Source organism: Bombina bombina, chromosome 4 (assembly GCF_027579735.1).
Source record: "Bombina bombina isolate aBomBom1 chromosome 4, aBomBom1.pri, whole genome shotgun sequence".
Lineage (NCBI taxonomy): Eukaryota > Metazoa > Chordata > Amphibia > Anura > Bombinatoridae > Bombina > Bombina bombina.
In genome coordinates, this window is record NC_069502.1 from 794,009,574 (window position 1) to 794,033,761 (window position 24,188).

Genomic DNA, 24,188 nt, shown 5'->3' on the forward strand with positions numbered 1-24,188 from the left:
AGTATGTTATTAGATCAGCTTTAGATACATGATGCCATTGAGAAAATGCAGGTGGAATCATCCTGCTCTTGATTAATCTGCTACTGTATATGCCAATCAAGTAGCCCTCTCTTCGAATATCTCTGCCCTAAATGCTACATCATCTGTCAGAGGAGCCAGGGTCTGGTACTAATAAGTTATAACTATTCTGTCTCCTGTTCTGCTCAGTTTATTGGATTCTACAAATATCATGCAGTAGTTTAATAAACTTTATTCATTCTGCTATGGTCCCAAACAAGCGGTATCATTCAGCAGGTAGCCAGATACCAAGGAGAGAAGAGAGGTTAGAGGTGTTGTTATCCTGCATGAGGGATCATTTTTGAGTAAACATTCTTATTTTAAAAAAGTAATACAAACATATACAGTATTCTGGTGTGTCTTTTTTTTATTAATTTATTTCTAAGATTTTACAAGCACAAGAGCAAGGTTCTAGATACAAAATGTCAGAAAATATAATTTTATTCTCAAATATCATCACCAATGCAACACTAGAAAATATATATGAAACAACAATGCAATAATATAGCATTGGAACAATTCCTCAATATACATAGTCAACAACCATAAACTGTAATATAGCATACAGTTAGGTACATAAGTATTTGGACATTGATAATGTTATAGTTATTTTAGCTGTTAGAAAATAAAAATTGAAGTTAAATAATGAATTTGGGCTTAAAGTGCAGACTTAATTTGATTAATTTACATCCAAATTGGGGATTGGTTTAGGAACTGCAGCATTTTTTATGTGTAGTTCCCTCCTTGTCAGGGGACCAAAAGTAATTGAACAATTCAATGAGAAGGTTTTTTTTAGGGTCCAGTGTGGGCTGTTCTCTTGTTATTTCATTAACAATTAAGTAGTTAAAGGTCTGGAGCTGATTTCAAATGTGGAAGTTGTTACTGTCAACTCTCAATATGAGGCCCAGAGAGCTGCCAATGCAAGTAAAGCAGGACACCATTAGGCTTAAAAAATAAAACAAATCCATCAGAGGGATAACAGAAACATTAGTAGCCAAATCAACAGTTTAATATATTATTAAAAAGAAGGAATGCACTGGGGAAAATGTGTTCCTTAGTGAATAAAGGTCCCTTCACAGCATCTAGCCAAGTCAAGAACATTCTTCAGGAGAAAGCATATCAAAAGTCTACAATCAAGAGAAGATTTCATGAAGTAAACACAGATAGTTTTCCACAAGAGGCAGACCATTAGTAAGCCTCAAAAAATCTTTAAACAGATTAAACTAAGATCAACCTGTACCACAATCATGGGAATAGAAGTGTATGGAAAATGGAATGAACAGCTCATGATCTGACGCAAACATCACACCATCCATGAAACATGGTGGAGTTAGTGGAATTTTCTTGAATAGCCAAGATAGTAAACTGACCTCAACTGAAATGAATATGCATTTCACTTGCTGAAGATAAAGCTAAAGGCATAAAAAACCCACTAACAAGCAGACATTTTGGACAGCTTAAAGGGACACTGAACCCAATTTTTTTTGTTCATGATTCAGATAGAGCATGCAATTTTAAGCAACTTTCTAATTTACTCCTATTATCAATTTTTCTTTGTTCTCTTGCTATCTTTATTTGAAAAAAGGCATCTAAGCTTTTTTTGGTTTATAACTCTGGACAGCACTTTTATTGGTGGATGAATTTATCCACCAATCAGCAAGAACAACCCAGTTTGTTCAACAAAAATGGGCCGGCATCTAAACTTACATTTTTGCATTTCAAATAAAGATACCAAGAGAATCAAGATAATTTAATAATAGGAGTAAATTAGAAAGTTGCTTAAAATGTCATGCTCTATCTGAATCACAAAATATTTTTTTTTTTGGTTCAGTGTCCCTTGAAGTAGAGGCTTGGCAAAGCATCACTACGGAGGGGAAACAACAACAAAAAAATTGATGTTTATTCGTTCCAGACTGTAAGCAGTCATTCACTGCAAAATATTTTCAACCAAGTCTGAAGAATGATAATTTTATTTATAATTATGTTAGTTTTGATCCCCTGACAATTTATATGAATACTGATGTAATTCTTAACAATTCATACAATAATTTTGTTAAACTTGTTGAATTAAAGCTGAAAGTATGTACTTCAATCACATCTTAATGGCTTTAATTGTATATCTGTAGTGGTGTACAGAGCCAAAATTATGAAGATTGTGTCACTGTCCAAATATTTATGCACCTATACAACTGAAATTTCAGCAAATAAAAGTCCCAACCCCCATGCTAGTAGAATGCATCAGAAAAAAAGTGTTGTATTCATGATACTACATGGGGTATGTATAGCATTACTTATCTACCACCATGCATAAAAAAACTTTGTGGAGTAAAACATTTACTAAAATGGGCTTAACATTTACTATTTGAGTTCTCACGTGCATGAATATTCTGATGTCTAATAAGATTTGCTTTTTGGGTAAAACATTTCCCACAGTCAGAACATGAGAATTCTTTCTCTCCTGCATGAATTTTCTCATGTGTCTTAAGTCTTGATTTCATTGTAAAACACTTTCCACATTCGTTACACAAGAATACTTTCTCTCCTGTATGAAGTCTTTTATGGTTATCAAGGTCTGCTTGCAAAGTAAAACATTCCCCACATTCAGAACATAAAATATTCTCACGCAAATGTATTTTCTGATGAGCAATAAGATTTGCTTTCTGGTTAAAACATTTCCCACATTCAATACATGAAAATGCTTTCTCTCCAGTATGAATTTTCTGATGTGTATTAAGATGTGATTTCTGTGTAAAACATTTCCCACATATAGGACAGGAACATGATTTACGTTTATGTATTTTCTGATGAGCAATAAGTTTTGACTTCTGGTTAAAAGTTGTCCCACATTCAGAACATGAAACTTCTTCTTCTGCATGAATTTGCTGATGTCTAAAAAGACATGACTTCAATTTAAACGTTTTCCCACATTCTGAACATGAAAATTCTCTCTCTCCTGTATGAATTTTCATATGGTCATTCAGAACCGATTCCTGGATAAAACATTTCCCACATACAGAACATGAAAATACTTTCTCTCTGGTATGAATTTTCAGATGGTCAATAAGAACCGATTTCTGGGTAAAACATTTTCCGCATATAGAACAGGGAAATGATTTCTCATGTTTATAGACTTTCTGATGAGCAATAAGATGTGTTTTCTGGTTAAAACTTTTCCCACATTCAGAACACGAAAATGCTTTCTTTCCTGTATGAATGTTCTGATGTCTAATAAGATTTGATTTTTGGGTAAAACTTTTCCCACATACAAAACAAGAAAATGCTTTCTCTCCTGAATGAATTTTCAGATGGTCAACAAGATGTATTTTCTGGATAAAGCATTGGCCACATAAAAAACATGAAAATTCTTTTTCTCCTGTATGAATTTTCTGATGAGTAAGGAGATGTGATTTGTGGGAAAAACTTTTTCCACATACAAAACATAAAAATGGTTTATTCACCACGTGGCTTTGCTGATCTTTAAAGAGACTTAAAGAGTCATCTTCACTCCAGCCTTCACAAGGACTGTCTGATCTCATTGATTGATTTGCTGAAAAAAACAGTGAGAATAAAGTTATTTAAAATTATGTTAAAATTATCTTTATAAGAAATGTTACATTGATGACTTTCATTTGGGTAGGTTAAACAAAATGTAATAATCTATTTATTTCTATAACGGTAGAACATCAATACTAAAATATGAGGGAGCAATAGGGTGAGTGTGAGCAAGTGTATAAGTGAGTGCTGCTCTTTTACACTGGGTAGGATCTGATTTTAAACATGTAAACATACTGCTAAAGCAAGCCATGTTCAGTTGTGGTTTTGCTAGAATGCGATGGGGGATTTTTGCATATGTAATTATTGCAGAACCCCAATTCTCATAGCATGGTTTGATCAATCTCCTAATATTTTTATCGCTTTACCTGTAATTTAACTTTAAAAAGTGTTGGTTTTTTCAATTTCACAGAGTTTATAACAGGTGTGTCAAGATTACCTGGAAAGGATTTCAGATGTAAAAATTAAATAGCAGGTTTTAACATATCCTTACATAAACCTCTGCTAGAAGCAGCCTGGGTTAGAGAATTTTCTCAAACAGGATTATCACTTATTTACCACAAACTTATCTGGGCTTTGCTCATGTCACTTTGGTACTAAGTCCAATGCATTACACATCACACACTCACTTGTCTCCATATCCTTGTGGTTTTCCATGTCAGTATCCTCATCGTTTTCCTGTTCCCGAATTACAAGGGGTTTTACCGCACACAGATCTTCTGTTTGTTCCACTTTTGTTATTACAGGGTCTGCATACAGCAGAATTGCATAATCAATAAATGCACAATAAAGAGTCAATGCAAAGCACTTAGTTTGAATTTCAAATGGGTAGATTGTTTGTTTTTTTACAAATATCAGTTACATTTTCTTTCCTAATGCATCATGTGACAGCCATCAGCCAATCACAAATGCATATACGTATATCCTGTGAATCTTGCATATGCTCGGTAGGAACTGAGCAGTGCCTCAGAAAGTGTAAATAAATAATGAAAGTGAATTGGAAAGTTGTTTAAAAAAAATTATGCATACCAGATAATTTAATTTCCTTCTGTATAAGGAGAGTCCACAGCTTCATTCCTTACTGTTGGGAAATACTGAACCTGGCCACCAGGAAGAGGCAGACACCCCAGCCAAAGGCTTAAATACCTATCCCACTTCCCCCATCCCCCAGTCATTCTGCCGAGGGAACAAGGAACAGTAGGAGAAATATCAGGGTATAAAAGGTGCCAGAAGAGAAATAGAAGTTTAGGGGGCCACCCATAGGAGAAACACAGGCAGGAGCCATGGACTCTCCTTACACAGAAGGAAATTAAATTATATGGTAAGCATAATTTATGTTTTCCTTCTTAATATATGAGAGTCCACGGATTCATTCCTTACTGTTGGGAAACTTATACCCAAGCTCTAGAGGACACTGAATGATAACAGGACAAAAAGAGAGGCGGACCCTAATTTGGAGGGCACCACAGCCTGCAAAACCTTTCTTACAAAGGCTGCTTCAGCTGAAGCAAAAACATAAAACGTGTAAAATTTAGAAAAAGTGTGCAAGGAGGACCAGGTAGCCACCTTACCAATCTAATCCATAGAGGCCTCGTTCTTAAAGGCCCAAGAGGAAGCTACTGCTCTAGTTGAATGAGCCGTAATTATCTAAGGAGGTCTATGGCCCGGTGTCTCATAAGCTAAACGGATAAGACTCCTCAACCAAAAAGATAAGGAAATCTAAGAGACTTTCTGACCCTTACGCTTCTGAGAATATGCCACAAACAAGGAAGAAGTTTGTCTAAAATCTTTGGTAGTCTGAAGATAAAACTTCAAGGCAAGAACTACTTCCAAATTATGAAGTAAACGTTCCTTCGAAGGAGGAGGATTAGGACACAAAGAAGGGACCACAATCTCATGATTGATGTTGCGGTCTGACACGACTTTAGGGAGAAACCCTAACATAGTACGTAGGACAGCCTTAACCGAATGGAACACTAGATAAGGAGGCTCACATTGCAAGGCAGCAATTTCAGATACTATGCGCGCAGAAGCAATAACCAGTAGAAAAAGAACCTTCCAGGACGACAACTTAATGTCAATTTCATGCATAGGCTCAAACGGAGCCTGTTGCAAAACTTTAAGAACCAGATTCAGACTCCAAGGGGGAGCCGAAGATCTGAACACAGGTCTGATCCTAATCAGAGCCTTAAAGGGACACTGAACCCAAATTTGGAATAGTGTTCCGATCTCTTTTTGGAATAAATGATACATTCCTTAACACACAGAGGTTAAGTTAGAACTTTTATAACAGCATATACAGGATTTTTACACTATTGACGTAATGTTGTATAACATCATTTCAGGATAATCACTAATGTGATACATACTACAAATTTTGAATAAACTCCTTATGCTTCACAATATTGCAAACAAGATAATATCCGGCAATAATTATACCTGTGCGGATCTTCATGCAACATATTAATTTAAGTGGCAGCCACTAACATAATATGAGACTTTTCCACCACCACTTAGTAACCAATGACGTTACTAAATATCCATTTATGACTGGTCAAGAGCAAGTCAGTATTCAAATTATACTAACCAATTGTAATTGGAGAACGATGATGATGATGATCCAATCAATGGATCCGGACGGGTCTTACATTGGTATTTTACCCGCTCAGTTCGGCTGGCGCGTACCCCTCTGAAGAAGCGTTATGTGAAACGTGCGTCAGGGGCACTGTCCACGGGGTCATAGTACCTCTCTGTTTTTAGATGCTCGCTCAATCAGACTATGATATTTAGTTGGTAATTTATCAATCGAACCTAGCTCAGGATAACGTTAAATCAGTCTACGATATAGTAGAGACTTTTGCTAGCTCAGTTTTCTTGTTATTGCTACAATTGAGCCAGTATAACGTTAATACAGCCTCCGCTATAGAAGAGGCTTTTTTAGAAAGGCAATACTAAGCTTCATTTGGTTAATGTTGCAAGTAATACTTTGTGTCAAGCACTCTGTTAATATGTATCCAAGACAACGGATACATTTAGCGTGGCAGCAATCTTATTAAGTCACTCTGAAAATTGACAGGGTCACGGCTCCTATATTTTTATATGTGCAATTTGCGCAAAGAGCCTAACTTGTCTATTTTGTGACACCATCTTTATGGCATATTTTACTAACACAATATTCGTGACTTTCTTTTGAATTAACCATTTGTGCATAGTACATATCTTGACAGTATTTGTCCCCTACTTGTTATAAGTTTAGGCAATCTGGCCAGCAATATATGCACAGAACAACTTGAGCTAAATAAGCTATCACATTCAATATCCAGCATATATTTATGATATTGCAATCTCAAAGTTATACCTCATTCTAGGGGCAATTAATTTATATATTCAGATTGCACATAATAATTAATAATATTTTCGATTTGATATTTGGTAATTCATTACCACAAGTGTCTGTGAGGTTTGCTATTTTTAACCAGTGTGTGTGTGTGTGTGCGTGTGTATGAGTCTAGCTGGACTCACATTTTTGTCTCCAATAAAGTTTTTTGAGTTTGAATGTTGCTGTTGAGACAATTTTATCTCACACTTGATTCCTTATACTAATGAGCTTGGCTAAATAATCATTTAGAGACAGGCAGTCTTTGTTCTTTGTTTTGCAAATTCTGTTGCATTAACTATACATACTAATGCACCCCAGAAAGGCTGCCCTCATTTCTGGTTCTGAAGACAGGCTGTGGAGGAGAAATCTGCCCTTGGGTGGATGAGATTTGAAACCTATCTTGCATCCCTGAGCTATGACCTCCAGGACCCACAAATCCTGCATGTCCTTGAACCAAGCGTCTGAAAACAGCAACAGTCTGCCCCCTACAAGATCCAGCGCCAGATCGGAGGCCGCCGATGCTGACATGTTCTCGGCGGGCTTCTTGTTCTGCTTGGATTTATTCCAGGATTGAGCCGGCTTCCAAGTGCTCTTGGTTTGCTCGGCCTTAGAGAAGGACTGCTGATGTTGGGACTTTAAAAAACAAAAGGAACAAAAATTAGAACCCTGTCCCTTAGATTTGTTCTTTTTATCCTGCGGTAGGAAGGCACCCTTGCCCCTGTAACCATGGAGATAATGGAGTCCAGGCCTGGACCAAATAAAATATTTCCCTTAAAGGGGAGGAAAAGTAGTCTCAACTTAGAAGGCATGTCCGCAGACCAGGACCTCAGCCAGAGCGCCCGACGGATCTGTACTGGGAAACCAGAGATTTTAGCATTCAGGCAAATAATCTGCATGTTTGCATAACTAATAAAAGAATTAGCAATTCTCAAAGCTATAATTCTTTCTTGGATAACATCAAGAGAACCCTCCACCTCGATTAAATTCGCTAAGGAGACGCACCATTAGGCCGCAGCTCCCGCAACCAAGGCAACGGCTGCTGCTGGTTGAAATAAGTATTCCGTATGCTGAAACATTTTCCTGAGAAAAGTTTCCATCTTCTTATCTATCGGCTCTCTGAATGACGAGCTATACTCAAGAGGGATAGTAGTACGCTTAGCTAATGTGGAGATAGCGCCATCCTCTTAGGGACGGAACCCCACAACTCCAGCTGAGAGTCCGGGACCGGGAATCATTTTTTAAAGGCAGGCGAAGGGGAAAGGAAGATCCAATTCTATCCCACTCGTTTTTAATAATGTCCGCAATTTTTACAGGAACAGAAAAAGTTAGCGATGCTACCCTGTCCTTGTACACTCTGTCTAAGGGATCAAAGGTTCATCAGGCAACTTGGCCTCCAGAGCCTAAAAATGTTGACATACAGTACAACTCCAAAAATCCGGACTGCTTGGGGATTTGTCCAGTCCGTATTTTTGGATTTTCCAGATTCTCAGACAGCAATGCTAAAATACAGTACCTTGTAAATAATAAAGGAGATGTGTTAATTTTTTTTTATTTTTTTAATGCAGTAACTAAATAATGAACAGATTGCCTAGAATAGAGTACAGTACGGTACACATGCATATGTACATTCCTTTCTGTTACAGGTATTTCTTCGGTACATGCTTAACTGCTTGATCACCAAATGCTAACACCTGCTACACCTGGTGATCCGCTTGTGAACTGAGCTTCTGCGATGCAGGATGGCTATTAGCAGATGTTTCCTCTGTTTTAAAAGATAAAAAGAGATTTTTTTTTTTAGTAAATACTGTGTAAGGCGTTTCATTTTTACAGTATTAAAATAAAGTACAGTACTGCACCTGCATATGACATGTTTTCTTCTTCCTGCTGTGCAAGGTGATCTGTTTGTGGATTGAGTGTTGTGAGTGTTTGCTGCTGCAGTTGATTGGTAGTTTGGATGGCAGATGCTTCTGTTGTTTTCTGTAAATATCTTCGTATGTCACACTGTCTGCGACTTTGTAATTTCTTTGTGATAAAATTATTTTGCACCATGTGCACTTGTATGACGTCTTGGAGTGTAAAGCTATGGTTTTGTTCCACAAATTTCACAATGGTTTCCATGCATTTTTCAGCAGTAGCCCAAGATACCTTTTCAGTTTCAAGTCTGTCATCTTCTTCATCAGATTTTTCAGAAGTGTGCTCCTCTGTCTGATCTGGATTTGTGATGCTGTCAATGATTTCTTGATCAGTAAAAGTGGCTGCAATCTCAACATCATCTGTAATGCATCTACACTCTTCGAGGTCCTCTTCATTAAGTTTGAATAGAGGGTTGTCTTCCTGGGCTAATTTGACAGATTGCATGAGTTCATTCACTTCAGATGCTCTCTGCTCTACAAGGAACCCTTCAAGATCTTCATTTTCCTCACACTCTAGCTCTCCATGCATCATATTTGGCCATAACTTTCGCCAAGCTCTTAAAAGAGTTACAGGCTTGACTGTGTTCCATGCAGTTACAAGAGAAAACACTGCATCTTTTATTGTAAAGCTACGTTGAAATTCTATAGAATCAACATCCTTGTTTAACATTTTCATCATAAAGTCATTTTTATAATGGCATTTGAAGTTCCTAATGACTCCTTGGTCCATGGGCTGAATTAGTGATGTAACATTTGGTGGCAAGTAAGATGCAAAAATATTTCCACAATCAGACACTAATTTTGATTCATGGGGTGAGCCCTACAGTTGTCAAGAAGCAGCAAGCACTTTGTGTTAGCAGGTTTTCCCAAATAAGCTAGGTTCTGGTGGACTGATGGAATAAAAAAATTAACAAACCAATCTTGAAAAATGTCTTTGTCCATCCAAGCATTTTTTTGAGCTTTATAAGTCACAGGGAGGTGCAAAACTCCTTTAAATGCCCGTGGGCGCTTATATTTGCGGATCACCAGAAGCTTGATTTTATGCTGTCCAGAAGCATTAGCACAGGTGAGGACAGTAAGTCTTTCTTTATTCATCTTAAAACCTTTAGCATTTCATTCTTGGTTTCCAGCCAGAGTTTTAGTGGGCAGACATTTCCAGAAAACACCTGTTTCATCTGCATTGTAAATTTGATCAGGTGTGAGATCATAGTCAATGACAATTTTTTCAAATGTTGCACTATAATCTGCTGCAGCATGTGTATCAGCTGACTGCCTTTCTCCAACAACATTTAGCTGTCTAATACCATGACGCATTTTAAAATTCGTAAGCCACCCACTGCTAAAGTTACATTCAGAATCAATGTTCATTTGCTCCTTAAAAGATTTTGCTTTGGTGATAAGCATTGGCCCAGAAATTGCCATACCTTCTGATCGTTTAATCAAAAACCATTCATGCAAAACCTTATCAAGATTTTCTAACTTTGGCTTATGTAAACTTTTTCTTTCTGCAATTTTGTTGTAAGGCTCAGATGAGGCTGTAAACTGTAGAATTTTATTTTTGGCATTTTTTTATATCATAAATGGTAGACTTTCCAATGTCATATGTTTCCATTAGAACAGAAACACTAACCCCTGATTCAAGTTTTTGATGATTTCAAGTTTCTCACTCAATTTTAGAGTGTTTCTCCTACGCTTCTGTTTATCCACTTTAGGAGACATTGGTGGTACAGTACTGTATAAAGGTACTGTGCAGTGTAAAGATGCTAAATACCTGCACAGGTACCGGTCATGTACTAGTTGTGGAGCTCAGATTTCACTTGTTGCCGCACCCGCACTGAAATTTGCATGCGCTTTGAGAAACCAACACCCGGAAGTTGTGATCGTGCCGGAGTCCGGATTCTCGGGTTGTCCGGAGTCCGGATTTTTGGAGTAGTACTGTAACCTCCTTTAGAAGAAAACATATAAGTGTTCAATTTTAAATCTACTTAAAGCTATGTTTAACCTTTCACTTGCACTTGGCTGGGCAAAATAAAGCACTAAGAGCCTCAGACACCGCCGTTTTTAACTGCGCGGTAAAGTCCAATGGTAAAAGGCTCCCTCCAGATGGCGGATCAGGCGTGCTACGGGAAGCTGCATGTGACAATGGAGATGACTGATGGGTATGCACCTCATGGGACGGCGAGTCCTCAGAGGTGGACGGCTCAGTAGTACTAAAGGGGTTAGCCTTCTTAGACGTAATAACCTTGTTGATGCATATGGAACATAGTTGAGAGGGCAGGCACACCAAGGCCTTCTCACAATAGACAGGTATTAGTATTAGGAATAGAGGGAGTACCCTCAAGCATATCAGAATCCTCCATAGCTTGCACTAACAACAGAAGGACAAAGAATAAATTATCTTTTGATTTCTCACAAAACAGCACCTTTATACTCTCAATGACTGGGACACTCGCCACCTCCTAGACCCAGGCAAACAGAGAAACAAGCGTCTTCTCCGACAGGTAGCTCAGTCAGGATAGAGAAAATGAAAGTGTGACCACAGTTGGCCACTTGGTGCACAAGGCAGGACTGCCCCTGCTATGAGAAAAAGCGCGCCAAGCTACAAGTTACGCAGCATTCAAAGTGAAAGTAAAAACCTGCATGTTCCGCTACTGCATAACAGTCTGAGCCCAAGAAAAATCTCACACATAAAGCAGCAAAAATCAAAGTATCACATTTGATTAATCCCCGCTGTTCAATATCCTCCCTCAGGAGATATTAACCCATGATTCTCTGACCCTTTCTACAGCGTTTTCAACATAAGTAAAAATTAAAACGATCTTACCAGAATCCGTGCTGTGGAACAAAAAACACAGCCTCTCAAGTGTGACAGTCTTGTAGCATTGATCCTGACATGGACTTGAGTGAAGAAAAAGCAGACAGTGAAACTTGTCAACACTGGTTCCTTAAGGAGCTGTTAGCAGGCAGTCTGGATGGGTTGCAGGAAGACTCTCCCTGCATCTCCAGACTAACTTTCGTCAATGCTCTCACTGAGAGGCTGACAAGACTACTTAAAACTGCAGTCCCATATCGAAGGGCATATACCCCTCCTGAGGAACAACTCTGAAAATCTTCTGACACTTCTCTGCCATCCTCCTGTGACGAAAGGCAAAGAATGACTGGGGGATGGGGGAAGTGGGAGAGGTATTTAAGCCTTTGGCTGGGGTGTCTTTGCCTCCTCCTGGTGGCCAGGTTCACTATTTCCCAACAGTAAGGAACAAAGCCGTGGTCTCTCCTTATATTAAGGAAATTGTGTGCTCTATCAAATCATGAAACTTTAATTTTAACTTGACTTTTTAACGTGACAAACCTTTATACATTATATCTGTCTATTTCTATATAGTGTAAAAACAGTTTATAAAATATATGCAAATAAATATTAGAAATGTATGCCCCCCACACTTGCAGAGATGATTTAACCCCTTGATTGCATGAAAAATAACAGATGAGAGGGACTACCAACTTAACATTGTATATAGTGAATGACTAAAACAGTAAGAAAAAAATATAAAAGAAAAAAATTATTAGTGGAATAGTATGCTGAGAAGGAGCATTTCTATAACTTAGAGAAATGGAAAGAGTGGGAAATGTTATTTCTTATCTTAACCAAAATCTTGTATCAATCCAATATCCTTCAATTATTCTCACTCTCCTGATAGTATTGTCTATTTAGACTTGGAATTGGTTGAAAACCAGATATGGGGAAGATAGAATTTAGAAACCATAGAAAACCGACTGCAGGAAATATATTAAGAGCAGATTCCAGCCCCCCGAAACATTTAAAAACATAAATTATGCTTACCTAATAATTTCCTTTTCTTCTGATGGAAAGAGTCCACAGCTGCATTCATTACTTTTTGGAAATAAGAACCTGGCCACCAGGAGGAGGCAAAGACACCCCAGCCAAAGGCTTAAATACTCCTCGCACTCCCCTCATCCCCCAGTCATTCTGCCGAAGAACAAGGAACAGTAGAAGAATCATCAGGGTGAAAGGTGCCAGAAGAATAATAAGAACGCCCCACACAAAATTACGGGTGGGGAGCTGTGAACTCTTTCCATCAGAAGAAAAGGAAATCATCAAGTAAGCATAATTAATGTTTTTGTACTTAAATGGAAAGAGTCCACATCTGCATTCATTACTTTTGGGATAACAATACCCAAGCTATAGAGGACACTGAATGCCAAGACAGGAGGGTACAATAGGAGGCCCATACTGAGGGCACCAGGCCTGAACCTCTACCCAATAAAAAAAACCCAAAGAAACTGACTCGCAGCTAGTCCAGAGCCAAACTAGAGACCGCAAAACATACTCGACTGAGCCAACAGTACTCCAGGAGACACCGTCGCCCAACAGACTGTCCCACACCGCTCACCCCCCATAAATGAAGGGGACACCAGCTGAAAACCCCCCAAAGGGACAAGGCCAGGAGAACCGAGGAGATTGAAAAGTCCCATAATACAAAAAAGAACACCTCAAAGAGCAAGCCCAGTTCACAGAGACCCAAAGGGCCCCAAACAGGGAAAGGAGGCCACGCCTAAACCAAGCGAAACCCGGGACAAGACCGGGCACAGAGACAGAACAGACGTCTCTACATCAACCTGCAAGCACGGAAAGCAACTGAAGAGGCAAATTCCTCCCAGTGTCTGACCATAGAATATTAAAGTATTCAACCATTAAAAGTGTGTAACACACCCCAGAGAAAAAACCCCAAGGTTGAGAACACGGAGTCCCATAACAGGACGACACAGAGGGTACTTGCGAGGAAAAGAAGCAGTCAAGCAAGAAACAGACCGCAAAAGCAACCCCCAGACAGAGGGCACGGTCCAGGCGACCTAAGCCGCCGGACCTACACACAGGTCCCTACAAAGTTGTAAACAAACCTCAATCGAGGCCCCCTGAAAAGAAGAGTATACCCTAGAAAGGACCCCCTTACAAGGAGCTTGCCCAGCAGAGGCACAGCCAACCAGTTCACCTGAAGAGCAGGTATCCAAGGGTACACTGGCAAGCTAACCAGGGGAATACAACCCTAAAGCGCAACAGAAATTGGACCTCCAGCGCCAGCAGCTGAGTATAAACCAAAAACCATTGAGGCGCAAGCCACGCAGCTAACCACTAGATAACAAGGGATACACTGTTACAAAGAATATAAATAATCCAAAAACCTGGCCAACCATGACCAGGCCAGGCAGATGGGATAAGGACATAGCCCAAGTTCCCACTAACGACGAACACCCCGACCAGCCCTGAGATCCAAGAGTCCAAAGCAACCCAAGACTGAGTCAGGAAAAAGGACAAGTGAAGCCTCAGCAACCAGAAGAAGGCAGGTCCGGGTACCTAAGTTCAGGCAAACCTTACCCTAGAACTAAACCCCCGGACTGGCCAAAAGGCCAGACACAAGGGAAATGAATGCATATCCAGAGAATCCGGATAGCGAGAACTTGAAAGCCCCGACTAAAGCAAGGAACCACCCCTAGCGAAGTCCAACGCTCCAAGGAGCAAGGCTAGAAGTCGTATGAAGAGACTTCTCAGAGCCTCAGGACAACCAAGGGAGACCTCGAGGTCAACAAACCCTACTAGCAGGGCTAGGCTCCCCATCACCTCCTCGTAAGCAGAGGACACAAGGAAGATAAAGGCACTAAGCCTTCCCAGCTCAGGGAAACCCCGAGCGAAACCGAGTCCCCACAGGGAGCAACCATCATCCGGAAACACAGATCCCGAAAAGGAGATCCAACTCACCCGGAGACAATGGATGAAGACCCAAAGGTCTCTAATAACTCAGACAGACAGTACCCGTCCAAGAGTATGAGCTGCATTTAGCTATACTATAAACAGCACACGCATACACCTGCAAGGTGTCAAGAGCTGCAACAGGTTGTAAACCTTCAGCATGCTAAACAGCTATCCTGTACAAGCTGTTGGATCGAGCCCAAAAGGACAAAATCCAGAGGTTAAAACGGAAGGCCAAACCGCTCAACTGCAGTAAAAGGGGTGCTAAGCCCTCAATGTATCGACCACCTGGGGCAGCTCTAGGTTCTGATGGAATCAGATGTCCGATAGAGTGACGCGGCGGAACACTACCCTGCCCGGTCATCTAAGACTGAAGGCTGTAAGGACTGAAACAATCTTTCCCACCTCAAGAACCCACGGGTCCTCTCGAATGCTTAGTTGAACATGATAAACAAAGATAACCGGAGAACTCGGTGATTTTGCCGAACTACCCGAGCAGAACAGCGCCACGTGTCTGAACATCCGCAAGATCGAACGAACCCGACAGGACCAGCCTGCGCCTAAGGCCCTAACTGGCAAGCTGCATAAATTCTCCCTCATGGGAAAAAAAAGAAAGACATTTTTAACATACTGTAGGACTAATATGTCGAAAACAACTTCCGAAGAAGTAATAAAGAGTATCAATCCCAGAAGGTTCCCGAAGGAAACAAAACAAATAAAAGACATCCCATCGGATATGAATAAAATAAAAGGCAACCCAGAGGTTAACGCCCAAAGAGACACAGGCCTACCCGCAGGACCAGCCAAACAAAGCCCTATCTTTCAAAAACTGTGAAAGATCTCCCAATTAGGAGATTATCTCATCCCCACATGTCTAATGAGGTGCACCATTCGAATTAGCAGACTGAAAATCCCCATATCCGTTAACGATAGGGTCATTCAATAACTGGGAAACAAACATGTCTGAGCAATACGCGAAGGCGCGCAATCCTATAACGAAAGGCACAACCTTCAGGGACAGTTACACCCGCGGGGAACTGTAGAGGCCCTCCCCAAGGCAGGAGGCCCGGGACAATAGGGCACAAGCACATTCTCAAATAAACATCTGGACTCTGCAGACGAACAATCGCCAACATTATGTTGAAGAGAAAATGTGCTGCAACCTCCGGGGGAGAACACACCACCCTACATGGAGGAATCATAAACTGGGTTACCTCCATGTATAGAAGTATGGCGTTCTGACGAGACGCCATCAGATCCAACTCTGGTGTGCCCCATAGCCGAACCAGCTGAGCAAACACCTCCGGATGGAGTTCCCACTCCCCCGGATGAAAAGTCTGACGACTTATAAAATCTGCCTCCCAGTACTCTACACCTGGGATATAGATCGCTGATAGATGGCAAGAGTGAGCCTCTGCCCATTGGATTATCCTTGAGACTTCTATCATCGCTAAGGAACTCTTTGTTCCGCCCTGATGATTGATATAAGCCACAGTCGTGATGTTGTTTGACTGAAACCTGATGAATCTGGCCGAAGCCAGCTGAGGCCATGCCTGGAGAGCATTGAATATCGCTCTTAATTCCAGAATATTTATCGGTAGGAGAGCCTCCTCCCGAGTCCACAAACCCTGAGCTTTCAGGGAATTCCAGACTGCACCCCAGCCCAGAAGACTGGCGTCTGTCGTCACTATAACCCATTCTGGCCTGCGGAAACACATTCTCTGGGACAGATGATCCTGTGACAACCATCAAAGAAGAGTCTCTGGTCTCTTGATCCAGATTTATCTGAGGAGATAAATCCACATAATCCCCATTCCACTGAGCAAGCATAGTTGCAGTGGTCTGAGATGCAAGCGAGCAAACGGAACTATGTCCATTGCCGCTACCATTAGTCCGATTACCTCCATACACTGAGCCACTGACAGCCGAGGAATGGAATAAAGAGCTCGGCAAGTGGACAAATCTTTGCTTTCCTGACCTCCGTCAGAAATATTTTCATGTCCACCGAGACTATCAGAGTCCCTAGAAATGAAACTCTTGTGAGGGGGGAAAGAGAACTCTTTTTTACGTTCACTTTCCACCCGTGAGACATTAGAAAGGCCAAAACTAAGTCCGTGTGACTTGGCTAGTTGGAAGGACTACGCTTGAATTAGAATGTCGTCTAGATAAGGCGCCACTGCTATGCCCCGTGGCCTTAGAACCGCCAGAAGGGACCCTAGCACCTTCGTGAAGATTTGCGGCGCCATGGCCAACCCGAAAGGAAGAGCCACAAACTGATAATGCTTTTCCAGAAAGGCGAACCTGAGGAACTGGTGATGATCTTTGTGGATAGGAATGTGCAGATACACATCCTTTAAGTCCACGGTGGTCATATATTGACCCTCCTGGATCAATGGTAAGATAGTCCGAATGGTCTCCATCTTGAAAGATGGAACTCTTAGGAATTGGTTTAGGATCTTGAGATCCAGAATTGGTCTGAAGGTTCCCTCCTTTTTGGGAACTATAAACAGATTGGAGTAGAACCCCAGCTTTTGGAACTGGGCAGATCACTCCCATGTAAAAAGGTCTTCTACACAGCGTAAGAACACCTCTCTTTTTGTCGGGTTTACAGACAATTGAGAAAGATGGAACCTCCCCCTTGGAGGGAAATCCTTGAAATCTAGAAGGTATCCCTGGGTTACAATTTCTACTGCCAAGGAATCCTGAACGTCTCTTGCCCAGGCCTGAGCAAAGAGAGAGAGTCTGCCCCCTACTAGATCTGGATCGGGGGCTACCCCTTCATGCTGACTTAGTGGCAGCAGCAGGCTTTTTGGTCTGTTTACCCTTGTTCCAAGCCTGATTAGGTCTCCAGGTTGGCTTGGATTGAGCAAAGTTCCCCTCTTGCTTTGCAGCAGAGGAAGAGGTAGAGGGACCACTCGAAGTTTCGAAAGGAACGAAAATTATTTTGTTTGGTCCTTGTCTTATTTGACTTATCCTGAGGGAGGGTATGACACTTCCCTCCAGTAATGTCTGAAATGATCTCTTTCAATGCAGGCCCGAATAGGGTCTTACCTTTGAAAGGGATGGACAAAAGCTTAGATTTAGATGACACATCAGCTGACCAGGACTTAAGCCATAACGCTCTACGCGCTAAAATGGCAAAACCTGAATTCTTAGCCGCTAATTTAGGAAGATGAAAAGCGGCGTCTGTAATAAAAGAATTAGCCAACTTAAGAGCCTTAATTCTGTCCAAAATATCATCTAGTGGGGTCTCCATCTGAAGAGCCTCTTCTAGAGCTTCAAACCAAAAGGCAGCTGCAGTGGTTACAGGAACAATGCATGCTATAGGTTGAAGAAGAAAACCTTGATGAAGAAAAATTTTCTTTAGGAGACCCTCTAATTTTTTATCCATAGGATCAATGAAAGCACAACTGTCTTCAATAGGTATAGTTGTACACTTAGCCAGGGTAGAAATAGCTCCCTCCACCTTAGGGACCGTCTGCCATGAGTCCTTTATGGTGTCAGAAATGGGAAACATTTTCTTAAAAACAGGAGGGGGAGAGAACGGAATACCTGGTTTATCCCACTCCTTAGTAACAATGTGCGAAATCCTATTAGGGACCGGAAACACATCAGTGTAAACAGGAACCTCTAAATCAGTGATTTTTAACCTTTTTTTTTGCCGTGGCACACTTTTTTACATTAAAAAATCCTGTGGCACACCACCATCCCAAAATTTTTAAAAAATCACACATTGTAGCCTAATACAGTATATATATATATATATATATATATATATATATATATATACACACATACACACAAACACACACATACTGTATGTATTGTGCTGTTATGCCATGCCTCCTACAAACTACCCCTGCACTGGGAGTAAAAAACAAGCAAAGTTTAAAAAATATGTCACACTGTTGTCAGTCTGCCGTGGCACACCTGAGGATCTCTCACGGCACACTAGTGTGCCACGGCACACTGGTTGAAAAACACTGCTCTAAATATTTGTCCATTTTAAACAATTTCTCTGGAACTACAATAGGGTCACAATCATCCAGAGTAGCTAAAACCTCCCTGAGCAATAAGCGGAGGTGCTCTAGCTTAAATTTAAATGCCGTCATATCTGAATCTGTCTGAGAGAACATTTTTCCTGAATCAGAAATCTAGCAAGGTGAAAGAATTAGACGCACTAGAAGTACTTGGCGTCGCTTGTGCGGGCGTTACTGGTTGTGACACTTGGGGAGAACTAGATGACAAAACCTGATTTCCTTCTGTCTGAGAATTATCTAATGCCAAACTTTTATAAGCCAAAATATGCTGTTTGCAATTTATAGACATATCAGTACAAGTGGGACACATTCTAAGAGGGGGTTCCACAATGGCTTCTAAACAAATTGAACAATGAGTTTCCTCAGTGTCAGACATGTTTAACAGACTAGTAATAAAGCAAGCAAGCTTGGAAAACACTTTATTTAATGAAAAAAAACACAATTTGCAAAAACGGTACTGTGCCTTTAAGAGAAAAAAGGCATACACAAACTGCAAAACAGGTTAAAATTGATTCAATTTGTCTGAAATTTTAACAGTGTACCCACTAAGCTTTAGAAGGATTGCACCACAAGTTAATAAGCAATAAACCCCCAAATGAAAAAAAAAACAGATTGAAATATGTCTAAAACCGGTTAAAACCCCCTAAAGCACCTTGCCACAACTCTGCTGTGGCCTTACCTGCCGTTAGGAAGCGATAATATGGGGTTTAAAGCTTCAATTAGTCCCTCAGAAGATAATCAGGACCTCAGGAGAAGGTGCTTGCTGCTTGTAAATGCAGGCCCACCTCACTCGATGTTGCTGGGGCCTACACAAAACTAACAAACCCTGCCTGAAAGCCATGTGGGTTATAAACAACCCCAAAGAACCCTCAAGCAAATGTCCCATAAAACAGAAAACGTTAATCCCAGACACAAAAACGTTTGTCCCAAATTCACATAAACTGAGTGCCCACAAAAAATTAACCCTTTATGCAAGCTAGTAAAAACCTCTGATAACACTAGGATTACTGCTTACCCTTCCCGAGTTAACACAGTCTCTGCAGAAAATATGACTGAACATACCTCATTGCTGTATAGCAAGAAACCGTTCCTCACACTGAAGTTTTCCTGTACTCCTCCGCTTCTGTGGGAACAGCAGTGGACCTTAGTTACAAATGCTAAGATCATCATCCTCCAGGCAGAAATCTTCATCTATGTCCTGCCTGAGAGTAAATAGTACAACACTGGTACCATTTAAAAATAACAAACACTTGATTGAAGATAAAATAAAACTAACAGTTTAACACCTCTTCTATTTACTCTTCCTGCTTAGAGGCAGACAAGAGAATGACTGGGGGGTGGAGTTAAGGGGGGAGCTATATAGACAGCTCTGCTGTGGTGCTCTCTTTGCTACTTCCTGTCAGGAAGGACAATATCCCACAAGTTAGGATGAATCCGTGGACTCGGTACATCATGCAAAACAAACAGCAAACTTCATCTCAGGAAATACCAGAGATCTATACCTGTTAAATACCGCTGTCTATAATAAGAGAGAGAATGCTCATATACAAGAGCCAAAATATAGCCTGTGTATATTCTCAATAGATTATTAATCTAAGGGGATCAGAAATCTATACCATTGAATTACCGTTATAAATAGTATGGATATCATCAAATTATAGCCTGTACATTTTCTCAACATAATGTGGCTCTGAAGAGGCCAGGGACCTATACCTGTTGAATTACCACTAAAAGTAGTTATAGCTTGTACATATCAACAGATCGGCTCTAAGAAGACCAAAACCTATACCTTTTAATTACCGCTATGAGTAGTGTGGATACTGAGGCACTTCGTGTGCATGTGCTAAGAAAGTAGTCAAATACCTTTCTGGAAATACCAAAAATCTATACTTATTCAATACCACTATCATTAGTAAGAAAACAGGAGGTGCTCATATTGGAAAGCCAATCTTCGTATCTATCGCCAAGAGAGAATATGGTAATCATCAGAAAAATACTCTAAAATAACGTTTATAAATGTTCTCAACAGATTGTGGCTCAAAGGAGACTGATACCTATAGCTTTTAATTACAGCTTAATTACCGCTATGAGTAGCAATAAATACTGTGGCACTCCGTACACAGGTGCTGAATTTGTAGAAAATTACCTTTTTGGGGATACCAGAGACCTATACCATTTAAATACCGCTATCTTTAGTGAGAAAACAGACCGATACCTATACCTTTAAATTACAGCTTAATTACCGCTATGAGTAGCAATAAATACTGTGGCACTGGTATACAGGTGCTGGATATGTGGCAAATTGCCTTTCTGGAGATACCAGAGACCTATATTTTTTAAATACCGCTATCTTTAGTAAGAAAACTGGAGGTGCTCATATTCAGAAGCCAATCTCCATGTGTAACACCAAGGGAGAATGTTACAATACTCAGAAAAATATTCTTGGTTACCTATTAATACCGTATTTTAAAATCTATAAATACAGGCATAGCAAGTTAAAAAATGGGATGGGGGGGGGGGGGAGAAGGGGAGCTGGGACGCCACTGACACGTTTCGCCGTAGTGGCTGTATCAAAGGGCCATGGTCTCTTCAGAGCCACATTCTGTTGAGAATATGTACAGGCTATAATTTGATGATATTCACACTACTTATAACGTTAATTCAATGGTATAGATTTCCGATCCACTTAGATTAATAATCTATTGAGAATATACACAGGCTATATTTTGGCTCTTGTATATGAGCATTCTCTCTCTTATTATAGACAGCAGTATTTAACAGGTATAGATCTCTGGTATTTCCTGAGATGAAGTTTGCTGTTTTTTACCAACTGAGCTCCTCTATACGAGTGTTTTAATATTTACAATTATTTCCAACGGTAACCCCAAAGTATAGGTCACTGGTCTATATTCCTCACGGTAAAAGTATAGGTCACTGGTCTCTTAAGATCCACAATTTATTAAGAATGTGCTCAGGCCATAATTAGATGATTTCTATACCACTTACAGTGTCAAAGAGTCATTCTGACAAGTAATCCACCTAGCATTCCTAGACCTATCTCCTACATCTTTCCTAATCTCCACATTGGAGCAATCGGTTCATATACCTTTAATTCTCGATTTATTCAAACCTCACAGGTTGCAGATGTATGCCCACACTTAAGTGTATTTTTAGCCAGTGTATATACACTCTTCCATTACATCAATACCGATAAGACCACAGGGTGAATCACAGACAGGAATCCTAAGCCACCTTATTTACAGGGAATATTTGAGCCGCAGATTTCATACTCTGTTGTATTCAACCACAAAACAGGCATATGCATATTTTAAAAGTGTAATATTTTTCCTATATTTTTTCCCTTTTTTCAAGTTAATATAATAAAAGCTAAGTTTTATTTATGTCTCTCTGCTTTATGCCACAATATTTATTCTAATATACCAAGATAACATTTTGAGTGCTACATTTGTACTCTTTTTTCAGTCTTTCACTGATTAGTTTCAAAACAAAAATGGCACCTGACACCCCCGATGGCTGGGGCACTCACCACCTCCTATGACCACACCCCTGCGGACTAAAAATTTTCCTTCGCCACACGGTTGGGAATGCGGAAGTGGAAAACGTAACGTAACCACGCCCGAACACAAGGTGAACCGTACAGTCCAAAAAAGTGTGCTTAACCAAAAGGTTGCGTCGATTCCAAGATACTAAAAGAGACTCACTGAGACTCTTATGATAAAAAGGCTGCGTCGATTCCAAGATACTAAAAGAGACTCATTGAGACCCTTATGATAAGTTAGACCCGCAAGGTGGTAGCCTCTCGGGAAACATTCACATTACAGTACATTGATGAATAAAGTAAAATGAAACGATCTTACCTGAATCTACACCGTGGAAAAGGAATAAAGCCTTCCAAGTGTGACGGATAGTTGCATCGCCTAAGCCATGGACTTGAGAGGACAAAGCAGGCAGCGAAGGAAAGTTAGACAACGCTGATTGCTTGAGGAGCGGTTAATATGAGTCTAGTATGGTTTTGCAGAAAGAAACTCCCTGCATCTCCGGACTCTTACTTTCATCCAAGCCCTCACTGAGAGACTGACAGGACTACTTTAAACTTCTGTCCCATGCCGAAGAGTACTACCCTCCATAAGAGACAAAAACAAAAATGAAAACTTCTGACACTTCTCTGCCAACCTCCTAGGACGAAAGGCAAAGAATGACTGGGGGATGAGGGGAGTGGGAGGAGTATTTAAGACGTTGGCTGGGGTGTCCTTGCCTCCTCCTGGTGGCCTGGTTCTTATTTCCCAAAAGTAATGAATGCGGCTGTGAACTCTTTCCATTTAAGAAAAAAAATCAGGTATCCCAAAAGGACAATTTATTAGATTAAGGAGGAATTGTACATATGATGACAAAATGAGAAGCAGGCCGAAGATCAAATTTAACGTTTAAAATTGACATATATAGAGAATCTAAGTTGCACAATATTAAGGATAGTGTAGTGAATTTTGGAAGAAGTGACCTCTTAATGAATAAAAAGGGTGAAATGGGTTGGACATCTATTTTATAAAAAAATATAGTGTAGAAGTAAATAACATATGTAACATAATCTAGAGAAATCTACCTATTCTACATGCAAATAAGCAAGTAACCCCAATATTGCAAAGAGGGTTTAAATGTAGGCTTTGCAACCCCTTCTCTTGCCCTTCTCCTTCACATTCTGTTTTTTCCGTTTTCTTCCCTTACATTAAGTCAGTACCTTGTTTCTATGTTAATACTTCATTTCTATCAAATAAATGAAATAATTAATTTCAACAAGCAGCCTCCTAATTCCCTGACAACACCAGTGAGGAAACAGAAAGTAAAAAACATTAGCACATTTTTCATGTTACATATAATTATTTTCCTTGGATGCGGTTTCCATACCCATACAAAGGTTCAGATAATCTGTTTAATGTGTCGTTACGATTGCGAGTCAATTTGGATAACTTTTTTGATCACTGATTAGACTAATCATCATTAAGCCTAGACATTGACTGTTCAGAAATACTTAAGAAAGCCGCATCATGTTAAATGAAGGAGGTGAGGTTTTTGGTGTCTGAAGAAAATTGGATTTCTTTGCTACAAGCAAGTTTTTGGGTATAGCTGTACTCCACGTCAACCTCTTCAGTAGAGTAGTGGTGGCTTTAAAGCAGTTAGGAACTTGTAAGGTGGACCTTGCTGCGTTTTCCTAACATGTTGCTGCCCTAGTACAGAAAGCCAGAGTAGATTTACTCCGTTCTCTCTTTTTTTACACAGGTCTCTGTAAGGAGAGGCTTCCTTTCACGCCGGGTGGGCTGTCCTCCTGCCGGATAGCTAGATGTGCAGGTAAGTGACTTTTTTGTCTTCTGGGGGTTGGAGGCTGGCACTGTGAGGGTCAATTTGAATCCAACTAAAAAAACTGCATTTTTTGTGGGACTGAAATCCTGAGTTTGGGATAGATT

The 24,188-nt window shown here is 40.3% G+C and overlaps 1 protein-coding gene across 1 annotated transcript in view; it reads right to left on the minus strand.

Moving 5' to 3' along the window:
- Positions 1–406: 406 nt before the first annotated feature.
- The window catches only part of LOC128656996 (gastrula zinc finger protein XlCGF26.1), a 134,311-nt gene continuing 110,529 nt past the window's right edge, over positions 407–24,188 (minus strand). Inside the window, exons 5-6 of the mRNA XM_053711209.1 lie at positions 4,239–4,358; positions 407–3,604 (exon numbers count right to left, since the gene is read on the minus strand). Coding sequence (XP_053567184.1) covers positions 2,406–3,604; positions 4,239–4,358 — 1,319 coding nt within the window. The 3' untranslated portion in view covers positions 407–2,405. The remainder of the gene's footprint in view (positions 3,605–4,238; positions 4,359–24,188) is intronic.